Source organism: Oreochromis niloticus, linkage group LG9 (genome assembly GCF_001858045.2).
Source record: "Oreochromis niloticus isolate F11D_XX linkage group LG9, O_niloticus_UMD_NMBU, whole genome shotgun sequence".
Taxonomy (NCBI): Eukaryota; Metazoa; Chordata; class Actinopteri; order Cichliformes; family Cichlidae; genus Oreochromis; species Oreochromis niloticus.
In genome coordinates, this window is record NC_031974.2 from 10,372,246 (window position 1) to 10,390,069 (window position 17,824).

A 17,824-nucleotide genomic window follows, 5' to 3' on the forward strand; every position below is an offset into this window, starting at 1 on the left:
TTGCTTGTTATGTATAGAGACAACACTGGTTTATCCAATGAGGTGCCTATCTTATACTTGAATATCAGTGGTAAGTGGTTCAGGAAACCAAAATAAACATTCCTCTTTAAACAGTCAGGTAGAAGGACTGAAAACAAGTGAAGAAGCAGCCAATGTCCAAAGGGAAACTTTGGAAGACCATCAGAAGTATTGCTCAAGACCACCAAAAGAAAATGTGTGATCACCTGACCTGTGCTGCTACTCCAATATCCATTGCTATTTTGTGGATTTAATTAGTATATATCAATTGTCCAATGTCTGATTTTAAAACTCTTTGAAAAATAAATTCAGAACATTGCATACCAGCTTTAAATTTCCACTTTATGAACTTGTGTGCTGAATAGTGTTGACCTTTAGTGTTACATAATTTTTTTCCCTGCGAAATACAGAAACTGTATCTTTGTCACAAAATGTGTCTGCTGACACAAACTGCGCAGTTTTGTGTTTTTTTTTTTTTGTTATCTTTGAGCAGGTTGAAAAGTTGTATTTGAAATTACTTAAAAAAATGACCTCATTTACTCTCATTCCACTTCTGTGGCATTAGCTAGATGCTGTATAGTGATCGAGTGTATTTACATCTGCACCATGAATACATCACAAAGATGAGAAGAAAAAAAGTTTAGAATGTCGTTTTCATTATTTTCTCATTGCTGACTAAGTGTCTTCATACCATTACTGAAAGCAACAGCCAGCTACAGGACACAGGCTGCAGGACACAAAAATGAACCCGTTCAGCAATAATATGCATTAACCTGTCTATCAGATTTAAATGTTCATTAATTCAAGGTGCAGGAACGCTGTAGCGGATTGTGCTGGTCTACTTTAACGCCTGAGTACACCCCGTGATTCAACAGCTCGTAGAACCACCATAACTTGAAGTAATCATTTTTTCTATGACTTTATCAGTCTCCTCACATCTTTGTGGAGGAATTTTGATTCACCCTTATTTACAGTTTAGCTTCAGTTAATGAACTCAAGGGCCCACTGTAGGTTTGCAGACATTCATTTATGCACAATTCTTTTAAGCACAGTGTTTCAATCAGGTTGAGTTCTGGACTTTGACTTGGCCATTCCAGCACCTTGAGTCTTTTCTTTTTCAGCCACTCTGTGTTATCTATAGAGAGAAAAACAGCTAGATAGAAAACAATTTTAGATTTAGACAAAGAGCTGCGACACACAAAAGCAAACCTCTAAATTTCTTCAAGTCAGAATATCCTCATTAAAATCATTTTCTCATTTATGCCATGCTCTGTTCTGTTGTGACCCTTTCTTTGTGGTAAATCTGGTTAACAACTTGAAGAATCATGGTGTTTAAACACACATAAATAGACATAATATCGCTCTTACACCCACTGCAAAAGGATGATATTTCTCTTTGGACACTGAAAGCATCCAAGTCAATTGCAGTGGGTGGGTGAGTGCTGCATGGGCAGAGAAAAGTCACATTGTGGTCTCATTAAGGTTTCACAGGCCATCTCTTAAAAGGTACACCTTTTACAATGATGGCATGCATCAGAAAAAAGTGCATTAATAGAATTTTATATAACTTTAATTACCACTGGATTGATTTTTTGCCTTCATCGGGCCATATTAATCAAAATCAAAGTCAAAGTGCCTATGTACACAGAAACGTGGGCTTCCTGATGTTGATTTGTTTGCCTCTCCACTCTGTTTTGTTTTATGAAAGCATCAAGCATTACAGGCCTAACTAATACTGTGCAATATGTTGTTTTCAGCAGTACACAAACTCATACCTTTCATTGCCATTTGGAGCCATAACAGAATAACAGAAATGCTCACGCTTCCACAATTCTGCCATCATGCCAGTATCACTAGAACAGCTGGCAAATGTTTGGCTCACTATCTCAGAAAGTGCCATGTAGCAATAGAGAACAAATAATATGAAGGTGTAAAAGTTAAAATTACCCACACAATAAACTACACAGATGCACTCATATAAAGTTTTTCATGCATTCTCTCTTTCTCTCTATCGCATGCACAAAGAAACATGCAGAAATATCAGCTCTCAAACCGCTATTGTGTTACACTTAGCAGCTGACTTGCTCACACAAGTCTATTGTTACACTGATACCTTCATATTCTTTTGCGCATTTCACTTTAGCAGGATGCAGCAGACCCCTGTGGTGAGTTTAAATGGCATTTTCTATCAGTGCTACTGAGATTCAAGAGAAAAGGGGAAAAAAAGTGCGAAGGAAAGCTACATTTGCATGATGAAAAAGCCCGAAAATGTCAGCATTGTGGAAAAGAAGACAATATAAATGTCAGTTACTAAAGATTTGTGTACGAAATCCTCAAACGTATGCTTAACATACTTTTATTGAAAACATTTAAACGTGTTGGAACACATGTAATTGATAAGCTACAACTTTTGCTGTTTTTTTGTTTCTTTTTAAATAATTACTTAGCAGTAACATTTAATTTTAATTTCATTTGATTTAATTTAATTTTTCTTGTCTCATAATCATTTTTTGTTGCGTGTGTTATTGTGTATAAAAAGAGTCTTTCTTCAGAGCGTTGCAGCTTCACATGAAAAATCCCTTCTAGAAGTTAAAGAAGTGGGTTTCACATTAAAACTTGCCTTCTTTACTAACAAAACACTGCTAAGGAGTTACAACAGATCCGTTTGTGTCTCACGTTTTATTCAGGGACGGAGCATGTATTTCATCTGATTGCAGAAGTATTTGCAAAAAAGGTGCAGCCAATTCTATCTGTATTTTGTGCCTTTCAGGCTATTTCTGATGTAAGTGTCTAAAATTTTCTTTGGGGGAATGCAAATCTGCATTTGTTTTTCTGATCTATCAGACTGAGGTATTCGTTAACTGGTACATTTTTAGTACATGCCCCAGCACACGACTACACAAAGGTGTGTGATCCTTTGATCCTCCAAAAATATGCAGCTGAGTGAGTAATTGATTCACTGCTTAGTGTAAGAGCTCCCTCAGTATGCTCTATACATGTGTGCATGAACATGTGCAAACCAGTGTGTGTAGATCATAGGCACGCGTCTGTACACTGAAAGCGAATAGTGGATATAGTCATAGCTGTAGATCATTATATCGTGACCTTCTCATTGACAGTAATGGAAAAGCAGAATGAAACAGGAGGCAATTATAATGTAAATGAAGACAGTTATTTGTTTACATCAGGCATAGCCTCGATGGATGGCAGGGATGCATCTTTCCTGCTATTGTTTTACTTCCAATGTTTGATATGCTGCCATAACAACAATGCAGCATTGTGATGTATCCCCTACAGTAGCATGGTTCTGTACAAAGCCAGCATTGAAGGGAAGCATTCTGAGCCCCTCTAACTGACCAGACCCCCCACAGGGTAATTTGCCAAACAACACGTGCTCCTTCCCATCTGGGATTACGATATTAGCAGGAGTGAGAAAGAGAAAAGAGGAAGAATGAGCATTGCCTTGGAAAGGTGTGGGAAGCAGGTAGCCAAAGATGAAGCCTTTAAGAGTTGTTCACTGTGTTCCCAGAATACTGACCCGCCTACGGACTTGTCTTTTTTCAGGTTGGTAGACTATCCCTAGAGACAGGTGTGCAAATGTGCACAGATCACCCCTCACTCTACCTTTCCCCCTCCTTCTCTGTCTTTCTTGTCTTTTTTTTTACTTCCCTTCCTCTCGCACACATTAAAAAACAGTGGGGTAGAGACAAGAGCCACATTGTGCACAGAGCAGAGTTTGGCAGACCCCAAATTAAAGACTCAGGAAGGTTGGCTATGATAAGAGGATCAGGCTGAGTGTTGGGTTCAAAGGATGATCATCTGTTTCCCAGTCTACCAGTACAGGGAGAGAGGTAAAAAGAGGCACAGAGGCATAGGGGGAATTTGTACATCCAATCTGCAAAGCATAAGATTATGGGAGACAATAGGTAAATCCACCAATGAATTCCCAAGGAGACATACTGACAAATGTGTGCATACAGAGGGACATACTGTACATGGAAAAGCATGCAGTGGCACACAGTTTGTTCAAATACCACTATAGATATATGGAGAAGACTCACACACCCACATATTGAGAGATCTTGCATGATAACCTTGGGTTACGGCGCTAGAATAGTTTTCAGTCAGATTGAATGCTGTTTGTCCATTTGCCTGTTTATTTGCCTTCTCCTGGGAGGAAAAAAAAAGATGGCAGATATGTGTAATTGAAATGTGCGAGGCCTAAAGGAACAGCATTGTTTAATGACAGCTTGTGTGGCTTAATATTTGCTGGCTCACATTCAGGGAATCTATTTTAATACAGGACTATCTTCTCCCTGTAAAAACTGAATGCCCCCAGCGGCCACAGCGCATTGAATAAAGAGCATTTGCTGCAAACCTCTGGCACCACTTCCAAATCCATTACCACAGAGAGTGACAGTGGTCCATAAACCATTGTAGAGAAGTACAGAAGACTTCAGTTCCAAGCTGCTGTATCTATAGCTTAACCATGAGTATTTATAAAGACATTGGGGTTTGTAAAAGAATATATCTAGAACATATGTATGCAATATGCTAGAGACAATCTGGACAGCTCAGCCAGCATTCCTGTTACCTCAGGTGATAACAGCATTTCCATGCCAGTCCATCTTGCCTTACACCTACATGTATCTGGGCATCCTACTGGCAAATCTCCTTTTTTTAAATAAATTTGAATTGAAATATTTGTATTTAAAAGGGACAGTGTATATTAATGAACATATCAATGTAAATATGCCAGAGTTAGCCAAATGGCTATGTTTCATCTGTAGTGCCTGGCAGGTCAGACGAAAAGAATTATAATAAATTTAACACATCATTAGATAAGACAAATATGATATGGTTCTTCGGATATTACAGTGTTTTTGAGCTGCTGTTGGATATTTTGTTACAATGGTGTCATGTCTGGTATTGTTTTTGATTGCAAAGGTTTTCTATAGTTTATGTTCATGGTCTGGCTATTTCTTAGCAAGAGTGGAGTAAGTTTATTAATCAGAGGTTTGATGCTACAAGATGTTGAACTCCAATTATTCTCTGTGGCAAGGCTAACACCTTTGCGCTGAAGCTGTACCAACATGAGGGTGAGAATGGATTAATGAAAGACATATTGTATAGAGATTTGTCCTCCCAAGCTTTAATGGTCCGGTCTATTAAAAATTGGTTGCCATGGATTTTGAAGTCGTCGGTTGGGATTGTTAGATTATTGTTAGTATATTTAAGTTGGTTGTCAAGGCAGTGTTGGAAAATCATTGCATAAAAAATGCACAGAAAAAGTGAAAACTTATAAACAGCAGGAAGCGTAAACTAGAAACTCTTTAGAGTTGGGGTCTGCCAACTCTTCTTTTCTTTTTGTGCATAAATTCTGTGCTGCATTGTGCCACATTTATAGAAACATACATGCAGCAATGGCAAAAGTACACTTGATGTAGAAATAAGTTTAGTGCTTACTATAAAAGAAATAACATAGTTTTACAGAGTCAGTGAACATAGGTCTCATTTCTCACTCTGTCCTTGGTGCTGAAACACATATCTGACAAAGAAAAAAATGGCTTGAAGGTTTCAGACTTAGCATATACTCACCAGCCACTGTGTTACCAACCACATCGCCACAATTCACAACATTTAGCCATGTAGACATTGTCAAAATGACCTGCCGAGGTGCAAACTGAGAAACAGGGATATAGGAATAGAGAATAAAGGGGAATGTGCCGTGGTTTTTGGTATCAGACAGGCATTTCCCATTCAAAAATCTTTCAGTTTACAGAGAATCTGAAAGACTCTGAAAAAAATATTCAGTGGGTGGCAGTTCTCAGGGTAATAATCATTTTCTAATTCCAGAGGTCAGTGGAGACTGGACAAAATGCCTGGAGCTAATAATCAAATAACCACTTGTTACAACCAAGATTTGCAGAACAGCATCTTATAAACACAAAGCTGATTGAATGGGACAACTGAAGCCTACGCCAGGTACAACTCCTGTCAGCTAAGAACAGGAAACTGAGCCTTCAATTTGCCACAGCTCACCAAAACTGACTGGTACGGAGGACTGAAAAAATGTCTTCTCTGACAGTCAGATGTAGGGTCAGAATTTGGTGCAAAAAACATGAAAATAGGGATCCATTCTTGCCATCTTCAGGCTGCTGGTGGTGTTGATGCAATGTTTGCACACTTTGAACCATTTAGTATCAATTCAGCATGATTTAAACACTACACCACAGCCTCCCTGGTTGTTGTTGTTGACTGTGTCTGTCCCTTTATGGCCACAGTGTAAGCTAAGCTCAAATGATCTCAGACTGGTTTCTTGAACATGAAAGTAAGTTCACTGACCTCCAAAGTCACCAAATCTAAGAGCACCTTTCTGGGGATGACAAATCTGCATCAATGCACGATCCTGTCATGAGCAAATTTACTAGTACATAAAAGATTTCTTTTTTTTAAGCCACAACTTGGGCATTTTAGTCATCACCATCTTGGTCTCACCAATACTGTGTGGATGTGAGTAATGAACACAGGGCCTTACTTGTAGAACGAACCTGTTATTCCCAAATCTAATCATAATCTAACATAATCTGCTGTATTGTACATTTTAGACTATATAGAAACATAATTTATAAAACAATCATCAGGTTGTATTAAAAAAAATCAGAAATGAAGATGTTAAAATAAAATTTCAGACCATATATGGAAAGTTTGCACTGAGATAATGCTTCATGCAAGACATCTATAAGACTCAAGACTCCATGACTCTTGCTTATAGATGCTATGGTAGCACACAAGACCAGCTGGATTATTTAATGTATTTAAATGTAAATAGAAAGAATGTCTTTCAAGATTTTGAGTTAATAAAGCAGCAGTCAAAGTCAGCCAATGAGTCATCCAGCTTGCATAAGGTGACATTTTTTTTTCTGCTCCCAAAGAACAGCATGTTCAAGTGATTAATGTTATAGTGTCGCATGGCATTTAAGAAAAGAGTGTGCCACCAATAGGGAGCAAAACAAATTCGACTGATTGCTTGGTTTGCCTTAGCTCAAAATGTCCATATTTAGACTCCCCCATAGTCAATTGACTGTACTGAGAGACTGAGAGAAGAAGCCTTTTTTTCAGCCTTCCTGCCATCAATTAAGGACTTAATTTTACTGAAGCCATAAAGTGACTGCAGTCTAATTTCTTCATCAGACATGTCATTACTGTGCTGTTCGAACAGTAATCATTTCAGAGCATGAATGCTGTTAGCGCCTTTCAATCTCGCTAGGATACTTGCTTAAAAAAAGGTCAAACGACAAACACAATGAACAAGCTGCTAGCTTGAAGGACCAAAAAACTGTGAAGAATATTGGTTGAATGCAAAAGAACAAAGAAGACTGTAAAGTGCTGATTAGACAAAGGCACATTCACATGTCTTGAAATAACATGCCCTTGTATTGTAAAACCATCTGAAACATATAATGCTTATAACCTATATTTTTGTATGGGATAATCACAGTAACCACCCCAAAGAAACAAAAATACAAAATACAAAAACAAACAAACACACACACCTAAAACAAACCCAAAAAACCAGAGACCATGGTGTGGCATGATACTACCTAGTCCTGCTCAAAGACAAGAGTTGAAGCTAATCTATTGATTAACGTGCCGAATGTTCCAGTAGGAGGTGAAATGAGTTATTTTAGGCCTGGTGTAAAAGGAGTCTAGAGATGGGGGGAAGCAGGAAACAATATGTCAGCACAGCAGGAGATTCAGGTGTCCAACACATGAATAACACCTTGCCGAGACGCCAAGCAGGGAGCAATGTGTGTGCATGTCTGTGTTTGCATGTGCCGTCTGTGAGCAAATAAGTACAACAAGAGAAAAAGAGGAGAGAGAGTGACAAAGAGGTGGCTGAGGTGGTGCTAGGAGTCGATGAAGTGCCTTCTCTCTCCGGTGGCCTGGGGAGGCGTGGGTGTTATAGATTAAACTAGTGTCTCGGGGCTCATCTCATGGCTAACCCTGTCCTATTAAGAGTGGCAGCGCGAGTCTTTCACAGTCACTCTACTCAACTGCAGTGTGGACAGAGCTGCTGGCAAGGCTCTCACATGGCACTCCACTGTTGTGAACACTGGGGGGATGGAGATGCTTCGAGGCAGCCAAGGACACAAACCGATGTGACTGATGGCAGCACAATAAAGTGAGCAGCTCTTCTCCGCAGTGTTAGGACCCCCTGGTATTCACAGGGACATGAAATGGCTCTCTGGGGCATGTAAGCTTTTCTCTACTGATGATAAGCTCTTTGTGCTCTGTGGTCAGTTGACTGCTGATAGCACAATTGTGGCCCGAGGGCTTCAGTATTCTTCTGCATGGCCGAATTTCGTCGAACTGTCAGTCAATGACTGCGGTGACTTCATGAAGGTGTCATTCATTTTAGACAGCCCTACTAAACCGGCGACAAACCATGCCTCATAACTGCTCATCTCAGAATCTCAGTGGAATCTGAAGCGACTTTGTATCCAACAAATAATGTGTTTAGCTTATTGGACTGGCTGTCATGTAGGCTCGGAAGGTATTGATCTCACAAGAAATAAGCATCCAGGCTCACGCGGCTGCTATTAGAAATGTGTAATATTCTGGGCATGTTTGGCTTAACTTTGATTTGCTCTCGTGGGGGTTGGAGGGGTTAGTGATTCATAAGCAGTATTGTAAATATATAATACTGTGGTTAAACGGATTTAAAGCCGCTCTGCATATCACAGATTAACCAACACTGTTGGATTTTTCACCCATTTAATCTTCGGCCCTCTTCAGGTAACACAGGCATTCAGCACAAGCAAATAAAATCAGCCCTCTAATGGCTTGCTGTGCTGTGATAATGATTCGTCGGTGGGAAAGACTAGATACAGTCCCAGCTATTGGCAGAAAACTTTCCCCCCCATTAGTAGGTGAGCATAGCTGAAGTTGAAGAAGAGTATTGAACTCTGCTATTGTTACAGTATACTGAAGTGAATGCACAAACAAACGGTGAACGTATTAAATATGCATATCATCCTGCCTCTCACATCCCTAAAATAACCACCAAGGTAAAAAACAAAACAAAACAAAAAAACAACAACAGCTGGGACAAAACACTTTTATACTGTTAAGAGAGAAAGCTGTGAAGGAGCGACTAGAAACACAAATGAGTGCCAAGTGAGACGTAAATTACTTTTTTTTGGACTTGCCCTTATAATATCTCAGTATAAATCGTCAACGAGCTCATCCATTGTTCTGTATTCACACATGGGAATCTGTCTATGTAAGGACTTTTTAATGTGTGTGAAGGATAATACTGTACCTGTGAGACTATGATGCTGTGATTAGTCCCCAGCTCTGAATTAACAAATTCCCTTGGAACATAACAGGTTCAATTGGCAAGGAAAAAAAAAAAAAGTTCCTTCATTCAGTATCACTGCCAGTGCAATGAAGGTGCACATTTACATATCAAAGGGCGCTGCGCCATGTCTAGAATTTCAAGTATGTTCTGTTGTGATGTTGAAGAGCAGCAGCACTGACATGAGAGGAACTTGGTCTGTCCTCCTTACAAATTCCGCCGTTGATACACTTCCTTGTTGTGTCTGCAGTCACCCATAAAAAGGTGCATAACAACTGAGGCAATAATGAGACACTTTAAACATGTAATTGAATGGTATGCGACTTGTTTATGGACAATATACATGTGTGGATATGGGTAATACTTAGCAATACAGAGCTGGCTTCATAAGTAGGTCATCTTCGAAGGAGAGAAAGAAAAAAAACTAAAATGATACATGCAGGCGCAGAATGAATGGCCGTTTTTTTTCCTTCTTGGGAAATTTCCCCTATGGCCTGCAGATCTGATTTGATTCTCCCCAAGTCAAGCGTTGACACATTAGCACGTCTTCTCATTAACTCAGAGTTTCTCATTACCCCCTCCTGGTCCCATTTTATTCCAATTTAACCACAGCTATCCCAGACATACTTGGACCATCATGTGTCTCAGACACATTTAAAAGGCCGTGAAGCTCTGAACATTACTGTTTGCACTCAAACCAGAATATGTAAATCAATCTGTGGAATTTGCTCGATGGTCTGTCCATGTATTGTCTAATCTCCCGCTTCCATTTGTGAAGTAAATGAACTGCACTTTGCCCCTGTGTCGTCATCTCTTTTGATTGCCCCTATTTAATGGGAGACTCGATATCAAAACCTTTCAATCCTGATGAAATAAAGCACTAATATGTGCTTTATTATGCCAGGGTGTTTGTTGTGTGTTTTTAGTTTTCAAATGCTAGTGTAGAATTTGAGAGCTCTGTTCTTTATTTTGATACTGTAGAAGAAAATATCCTGGGGGGTCTTTGTGCAATCAAATATTATTGGCGGTGTTTGGTAAGCTTAAAACAATATGATGGGGAGGGTATTAAAAGGTTTGGATTTTTTAAATTATTTTCCTAGTCTGCTGTGCACTATATTTTAGTCTTCCACTCTGTTGAATTATTACACACTGAATAAACATGTCAAATGAACTTAATTAAGTTTCATAATGAGCGAAATGTTATAAGTATGATAAATGTTGCATAAAAAGATTCAGGGCAGGAATATTTTTATGACATTTAAAACACTTTCTAGTTGCCATATTGGCTGTTTCAGCTAACAAGGTGAGTGTTTCATGATTAAGAAAAGACACACATCTTTCAAAGAAATGCATCATATTAGTTTGTTGGCAAAAAACCTGGGACATCTTGATAAGTAAGACTTTTTTTGTCAAACAAAGCTGTTGTGAATGGGAGGGTGAATGTGAATGCACAGATTTGAGAGCATCTTGTAGTTAGTGGCTTGTGAGAAATGTTAAAACACTTGCAAATATGCAAATGCAGAGAGTATAACTTCAGAAGCAAAGAAGTTGAGAAAAAAAGAAACAAGAATATATGAATCATAACTCATATGTGACAAATATGTAGATGTGTAATGACGAATAAGCCAACCAGCAATTTTAAGTTATAGCAAGGTAACTTTTTGAGTCCGACAAAACTGAATGCAAGGCTAAGCGTTGCTGCAGTTTAAGAGTGCCTTATTAAAACAGTCACATTTAAAATTCCTGAATCCACATGCAATTAAATAGCATTGCTCATGCTCAACTGTTTTCAGGCGTTATTTATGCAAAGTCATTTGTCAGCTGGAGCTCCAAGACACCAGCTGCGCTTGCTAGGAGATTTGTGTCAAAACTGTGGCAAAGTCGGTGTGTGAAAGGAGCATTTCCTCATCGCATCCCACAAGACTGTCCTCAGCTAGCTGCGGATTACAAGAAAATTAGACAGTTATAAAGGGTGAGATTTTGGGCCTGTATCCTAATTGTGGTGATGCAGCATGTTGAGATGGAAAGCAGAGCTTCTCCCTATCCCCAGTGAGATTCTGGCTAATGAGGCCGGGCGTACACCTCCTGCTGTCCACAACCCCACCACCGCCTTCCCTCCTCCTTCTCCACCTGTGCAAGTATTACTGTTGAACTATGCATGGCTGTCTACAGATGCCGGTCCAGGCACAGTATGATGTACTATGCCAGAGGGCCTATTATTAGTATGTTATTCATTTTGCTTTGTTTATGCGGGGTTTGAATCAAATAAATCCAAGTAATGAGAGCTGTTTTAAATATCTTATTGGTGCAGTTATTTCAGTTCTCTCAAACATACTTTTTAAGAAACAAAAGCACAGAGAATTCCTTTTGATGCTGGTTTCCAGGAATTCACAGCAGGAAGCTCAGTAAACACTGACTGTTGTACATTTTAGACTACTTTGCAGGTGTCGGTGTAACTTTGGGGAAACTCTTCTCGCTTGATTGCGGCGATCAGTGTTTGACTGACACCCACAATTAATTCAGTTTTTACACCAGACTGTTGCTTCAGGGAGCTTGGTCTTCCCTTGATGTTGTCACCTCTTGAGAGTGATTGAAAGGGACAGAGTGTATTTCCTGTTAAAGAATCTTATAGCTGTGCCTAGCCAGTTGCATCTGGTGCACTGTAATCAAACCAATCATGGTGGTTGATGGTCAATGATTGCTTTCAGATTGGCTTGCCTTCACATAGTGCTCTCACTCTCTTTTTTTCTTTCTTTTTATGGACACCTGCTGTAACTGCAAGACTGTGAAGCCGTGGAGATGGAAGAGAGACAGAGGGCTTGAGAAGCATCTGTTATCACTGTGAAATCATGACTGCACAGCCTCTGATTATTTCTAGTGGTTGGACTCTAATTACATCGCTAATTCATGTGCATTTAATTTGGACAGATGATTTAGTCATATTCATTTTGCATGGCAAAAAAAAAAAAATCCTCAATTTTAGGCATCCTCCAGCGTACCTACTCCCTCACAGCCTCTGTCTCTTCACATAAGAACATTTTGCAGCGCTATTACCAGCTGTTTTCACTTGGTGTCTTCTGAAACAGCAGGCCAGAGAAGCCAAAGACCTGAGGCAGGGAGATAGCATTGCTGCCATAGTGGTTACATGTTAGTCAATTTGAAATACACAGAAAGGAATGTCTCTCATGTGACTCCCGGCCAGTAGAGCGTGACCGACTGCAAGCTCGCCAAGTACGGTTGGTCACACATGAGAGGGCAGGAGACAGGCAGAAGCACGAACACGGGTGTCATTGCTGTCGGATGTGTACACCTCATTCGCAGACATGCCGAGGCCGCTCATTCCACCCCTCGCTTTTGACTAATTGACCCTGAGCTGATATGTCAGAGGCTCAAGTAGGAAGAACATATGAACTCTGAAGCTATTGTTTGAGAACTCTTGTATGTGGGGTAAAGTCCTGCTGAACCAAATAAGCGCTGCTTGACTTTATCACCCTGAGGGGGGGAAACATTGACCTGGTCAGGACCTGCAATGTGTGTCTCATGAACTTGATGCTACTGTACTATTAACTGCCAATTGACCTGTCATGTAAACAACAAGCATACACACAGTCATTATCCTTCATATCATATCAGTGTTGCTTTTTTCACATGCATTTACTTTTTTTTCAGCTTTTCTTTGCAGGCAGGTGTGAACAATGCCGCTTGAATGTGTTTTGCCCAACTGAATAAATACAGGAAATAACACGTAATGCTGTTTTTTATTGAATGTGAAGACTGATGTTGACATTTGATAGCAGTTACTCATGCTTGAAAATGATAATATAACAAAAATGAACTGAGTGGAAACTGCTGTCAACAGCGATGCTGATATCGAGTTGCAGCATTTTCCTCAAGAGCTCTTAGCACGTACATGATGAACACTACACCAAAAGTGCATTAGATCAGAAGTGCGAACACATGACACAATTATGATTTGCAAACAAGTTGGAGGTAAAAAATTACTTCTTTTTTTCCCCTCACTCAGCCGCTGGACTATGAAACAAAGAAGGCATATACCTTTAAGGTAGATGCTTCCAACGCTCACCTGGATCCAAGATTTCAGAGCTCTGGGGCCTTCAAAGACACAGCAACAGTGAAGATTAACGTTTTGGATGTGGATGAGCCTCCGGTGTTCAATAAGCCCTCCTATGTGATGGATGTGTATGAGGACACACCTGCGGGGACCATCATCGGAGCAGTGACTGCACAGGATTTGGATGCCAGCAGCAGTCCAGTCAGGTAAAGTTAAACTCTTCAGGATTAAAAAGTAGATCCTGTAGACATATATTTCTGCACATGGTGTTTAATCACAGTTCAGTTTTATCAGTTTTGTTATATCTCAGTGGTGGGAAAAGTGATCTGATTTATCAAAGGGTAAGCCGGTCTCAGGTTTCTTTCAAGTTAAACTGCCACAAATATTTTGCACAGAGTGAAAACTGTCTGGAAAACCTTTGTTTTTAATGCCCCAGGAAATGGTTGCATTTAAATCAAAAACATATATCTCCACAGTACTACACAAAAGTCTTGAGTAACCTCTCATTTCTTTATATTCTGCGACAAAAATGGGAAATAGGTGCACTGATTTACTAAAACATGGGAGTATAATTCAAAAGGTTAATATTTGTCATAACCAGATAGTATAAGTAACTCCAGTACAGCTTGAACTCTCTTAGGCAAGCTTTCTTGTAATTTCTGTAAGCAGTTTTCAGGCATAGTTCTCCAGTCTTGTTAAGGGGCATACAATACAATTCTCTGGATGTTGGCTACCATGATGAGGTCTGGACTTTGAAGAGGCAAAGCCACAAATTATTTTATATTTTTCTAGCCAGATACACTTTTGTTGCATTAATAACATGCTGGAAAAATGACGCTGCTGCCAATTAGATGCTTTCCAGATGGCATTGCATGATCCACTAAAATCTGGCTGGACTTTTCTGCATTCATAATTCTATCAATCTTGACCACATGCCCACCACCACCACTGGGTAAAACATAGCCCCAAACTGGAATTTTGGAATTTTCTGTAGAGTCAACTAAAGAAAGGAGAAAAACTGTGTTTTTGTGACAAACTGTTGTAACAAAGTACCAAAAGATACCATTTAAAATAGTTTCTATGTTAAGTTGTGTGAAGACATGAATTAGGTGTGTTTATACTTATTCACAGTTTAATAAACTATAAGAAGCATATCTGTGAGGCTTCTCAGTCATCCAGGTCATCGTAGTGTAAAGAGCTTGGAAAGAAAAGCATCTGGAGCTGTACACCTGCATCTAAAGGACAAAGGTCACTCTTTTGAGAATGCCAATGTCCACTTGTATGACAGAGAAGACAGAGGGTTTGAAAGAGGAGTGAAAAAGCCATCTATGTCCACTGTGAATGACCATCTTTGAACAGAGGCGATGGCTTATGACACCAACTGTCTGCCATCTATAATCCAGTTTTGAGATCCCTTCCCAGACACCTTAACGCCCACTTACATCTTAGGCCATTTGTTCCCAGTAAGTCACGTGATAGGGTGGGGCAAGGTCTCACAACAGGTTCACCCAAAACCTTGGCTGATTGTGACCCACACCTGTTTTCACACCTTTGCTTGTGTGATTAGGAAGAGGAACAATAGGGGTCCAGGATCCTCTTAGGGACACTCCCAACAGAACTTAAAAATCTGGGACTCTCCACCAATTGCTCTTAGAACTGAAGAAGCTTCTCGGATGAGAGGTTGAGCGGTGAAACATCTTCAAGAAAAAGAAAAGTCCAGACACTTTTAAAATATAAGAACAAAATAATAAAAAAATGTGCCTGAAGAATGTTGCACAGCACTGTATATAATTCGAAATATTTCTTTTTTGTTTGTAGGAATGTTCAGACACAAACTGCACTTGAAAATCAGTTTTTCATGTGATCACTTATTCCCAGATATGCCACTGACTGAATATGATGCTTTAATGAACAACACTTACTTCTTTTCTTAATTACTAAGATTAACAGACTTGTCAAGATGCTATGCATTTTGTGCCAACTTAATTATACTAAACTTGCTTGGATTAATAGCAACATCATGATGGTTTTATGTAGAACCTTGACAAAACAGCTACATTACAGTGTTTCCCGTAATTCAGAAATTCCTGCCATTAAAAGAAACACACTGGTTGACATTATTCAGACTATAATTTGGACTAAATACTTGAGAAAAGTATGGCAGGATGTAAATGTGCATCCATCTTTAAGAACTCGGGCTATTGAGCCAAATTGCCCTTGCTATTCTCTTGAGAATAAAAGTGTTAAATAGGGAAATACTGTCATTCTGCAGCCGGTGATTGAAGGTTTTAGATCTCTATTCATTGGTGTCTCCAGTCTTCATTCATCAGTGTCATCATAGCTTTAATCTTGAGAGTTTTGTCAGGTTTACTCATCAGTCTAAAGCCCAATCAGTCTATGTAGAACATTTGACACTGCCATGTAAAATCCTGCTAGGATGATCTGTTAGCACCTCTACACTTGCCGGTAATGTTATACAACATAAGCAGACTATTCAAACTTTGTAAGTGGTGTCATTAAGTATATTTAAATATTCTGTGTACTTTCAAAACAAAAATGAGTGACTTTAGTTTTTAATTGTTTATAATGACTCATTAAACTAAACTGAATGTATTAAACCCTGCCTCTCAAGCTGAACATTAGAGATACCTGTTGTTTAGTTATATTTAAGTTTAATTTGTTTTGCAGATAACGAATAGGGATAAAGCAGCAGGAACCTATGTAATTATGCCAACAAAGGCAGACAATTTGGGAATAAATCAGTATATAATCAAACATTACATATAAAGTATATACGAAGTATAGTAATGAGAGTGATTACATGCAATGCATGTGAGAACTGTGGATGAGTTTAAAGCCAACAGCCACCCTGACCAAGAGGCACCTGCTAATGCTGTGTAATAACATCATTGAAAGAACACTACAAAGCTGGACACTGAGAGGCGATAGCACACTGGGAACAATAGTGAGCAGTATGGACATAATAAGCCAGCCCTGACAGAAGAAAGCAATGCAATGACCAATGCATCTACTGAGCTGAGGATAAAGATTATGGCCAAACACAAGGTATCAAACCAACTGAGAAAGATCCGGAGCTGAAACGGAACAATTCTGAAGAATATGTGGGAAAAAGAGTTGTCACACAACACAAACTCCAAGTGGCTATTGGAACTAAGAACACACCTCAGCCACCTCCCAGAGCAAGAACCAGTCAACTTCACAAAGACAGACATCCAATTTCTGGAATGAAGAACTGGACAGTACCAGGACCCGGCACAAGCCCAGCCTGTGAAAAAACTATCTCTTCCTGAGATCCAGCCTGTTCATTTATGGCCCCTGTAGTCAACATACAAATCACGAAAAAAGTTAAATTGGAAGATATTTGTTCCTTTGTTCACAAGAGGACATGGCTATCCATGATTGCCTGGCAGCACAAATAAGGGGCTGCTAATAGCAGGTATTCATCCAGACAAGGCAGAACAATCCTGATCATGAAGGATCCCCACAAGGCAGGTAACAGCCAATTACCTGCCTCTCCACAGAACAGAAACTCCTATCAGGCATTATAGCAACCAAGCTGATTAGGTATATAAGTCAACACGTGACCATGACCGTTTTCCAATGCTCAGAAGAACAATGCTCAGAAGAGCATTGGAAAACCCACCAGACTGCCAAAGCATCAGCTTCTGGTTGATAGAGCAGACAGTAGGAACACATGTGAAAGGTAAAGTCCAAAGTGATCCCAGTGGTAATAGCTACATCAGAAGCTGTAACTCCCAAACTGGAAGAGAGACCCCACCAGATTCTAGGCACAACATCAGAGGTCTCTGTCCAGAAGATTGCAGTTTTAGCAACAACTAAGACACTGGACTTGCTACTGGACTTTCACCTTTCCTACTGTTTAAGTCCAGTTAAGAAGGAACAGGATGAATATTTTCACTAATCACTTTTAAAACTGCAGGTGACAAAGAGTGGACCTTAAAAATCTGCATAATTTACAAAATTGATTTTACAAAACAGATTTCATACCTGTTTTGTTTTGCTTGTTTCTTTTCTTTTGTTTTTTTGTAGGGTGAGGGTTGTTTTCCAACAGACTTCTATATAAACATTTAAGATTGCATGCATCATTTTTTAACAGTGAAGGAAATACTTACTGTATCCCATCATGCAATCAAAACCCAGATTCTACAGTGAATTATGTTTTACCTTCTCAAATCTAATCCTTTTTGTTGTATCAGTTTAGTATTGCTGATAAAGTATTTTCAAGACATTTTGAACAAAACGTGTTTTTATTAAAACAAGGTTCACATACATGCTTGAGCACAATATATCCATGTAACCTTACAAGGGTACTAAAAACAAATGGAAATTCT

The 17,824-nt window shown here is 39.4% G+C and overlaps 1 protein-coding gene across 1 annotated transcript in view; it reads left to right on the forward strand.

Annotated features, from left to right (window-relative positions):
* The window catches only part of LOC100695194 (cadherin-12), a 100,130-nt gene that overhangs the window by 63,712 nt on the left and 18,594 nt on the right, over nt 1–17,824 (forward strand). Inside the window, exon 7 of the mRNA XM_003439180.5 lies at nt 13,404–13,657. Within this exon, the coding sequence (XP_003439228.1) occupies nt 13,404–13,657 (254 nt within the window). The remainder of the gene's footprint in view (nt 1–13,403; nt 13,658–17,824) is intronic.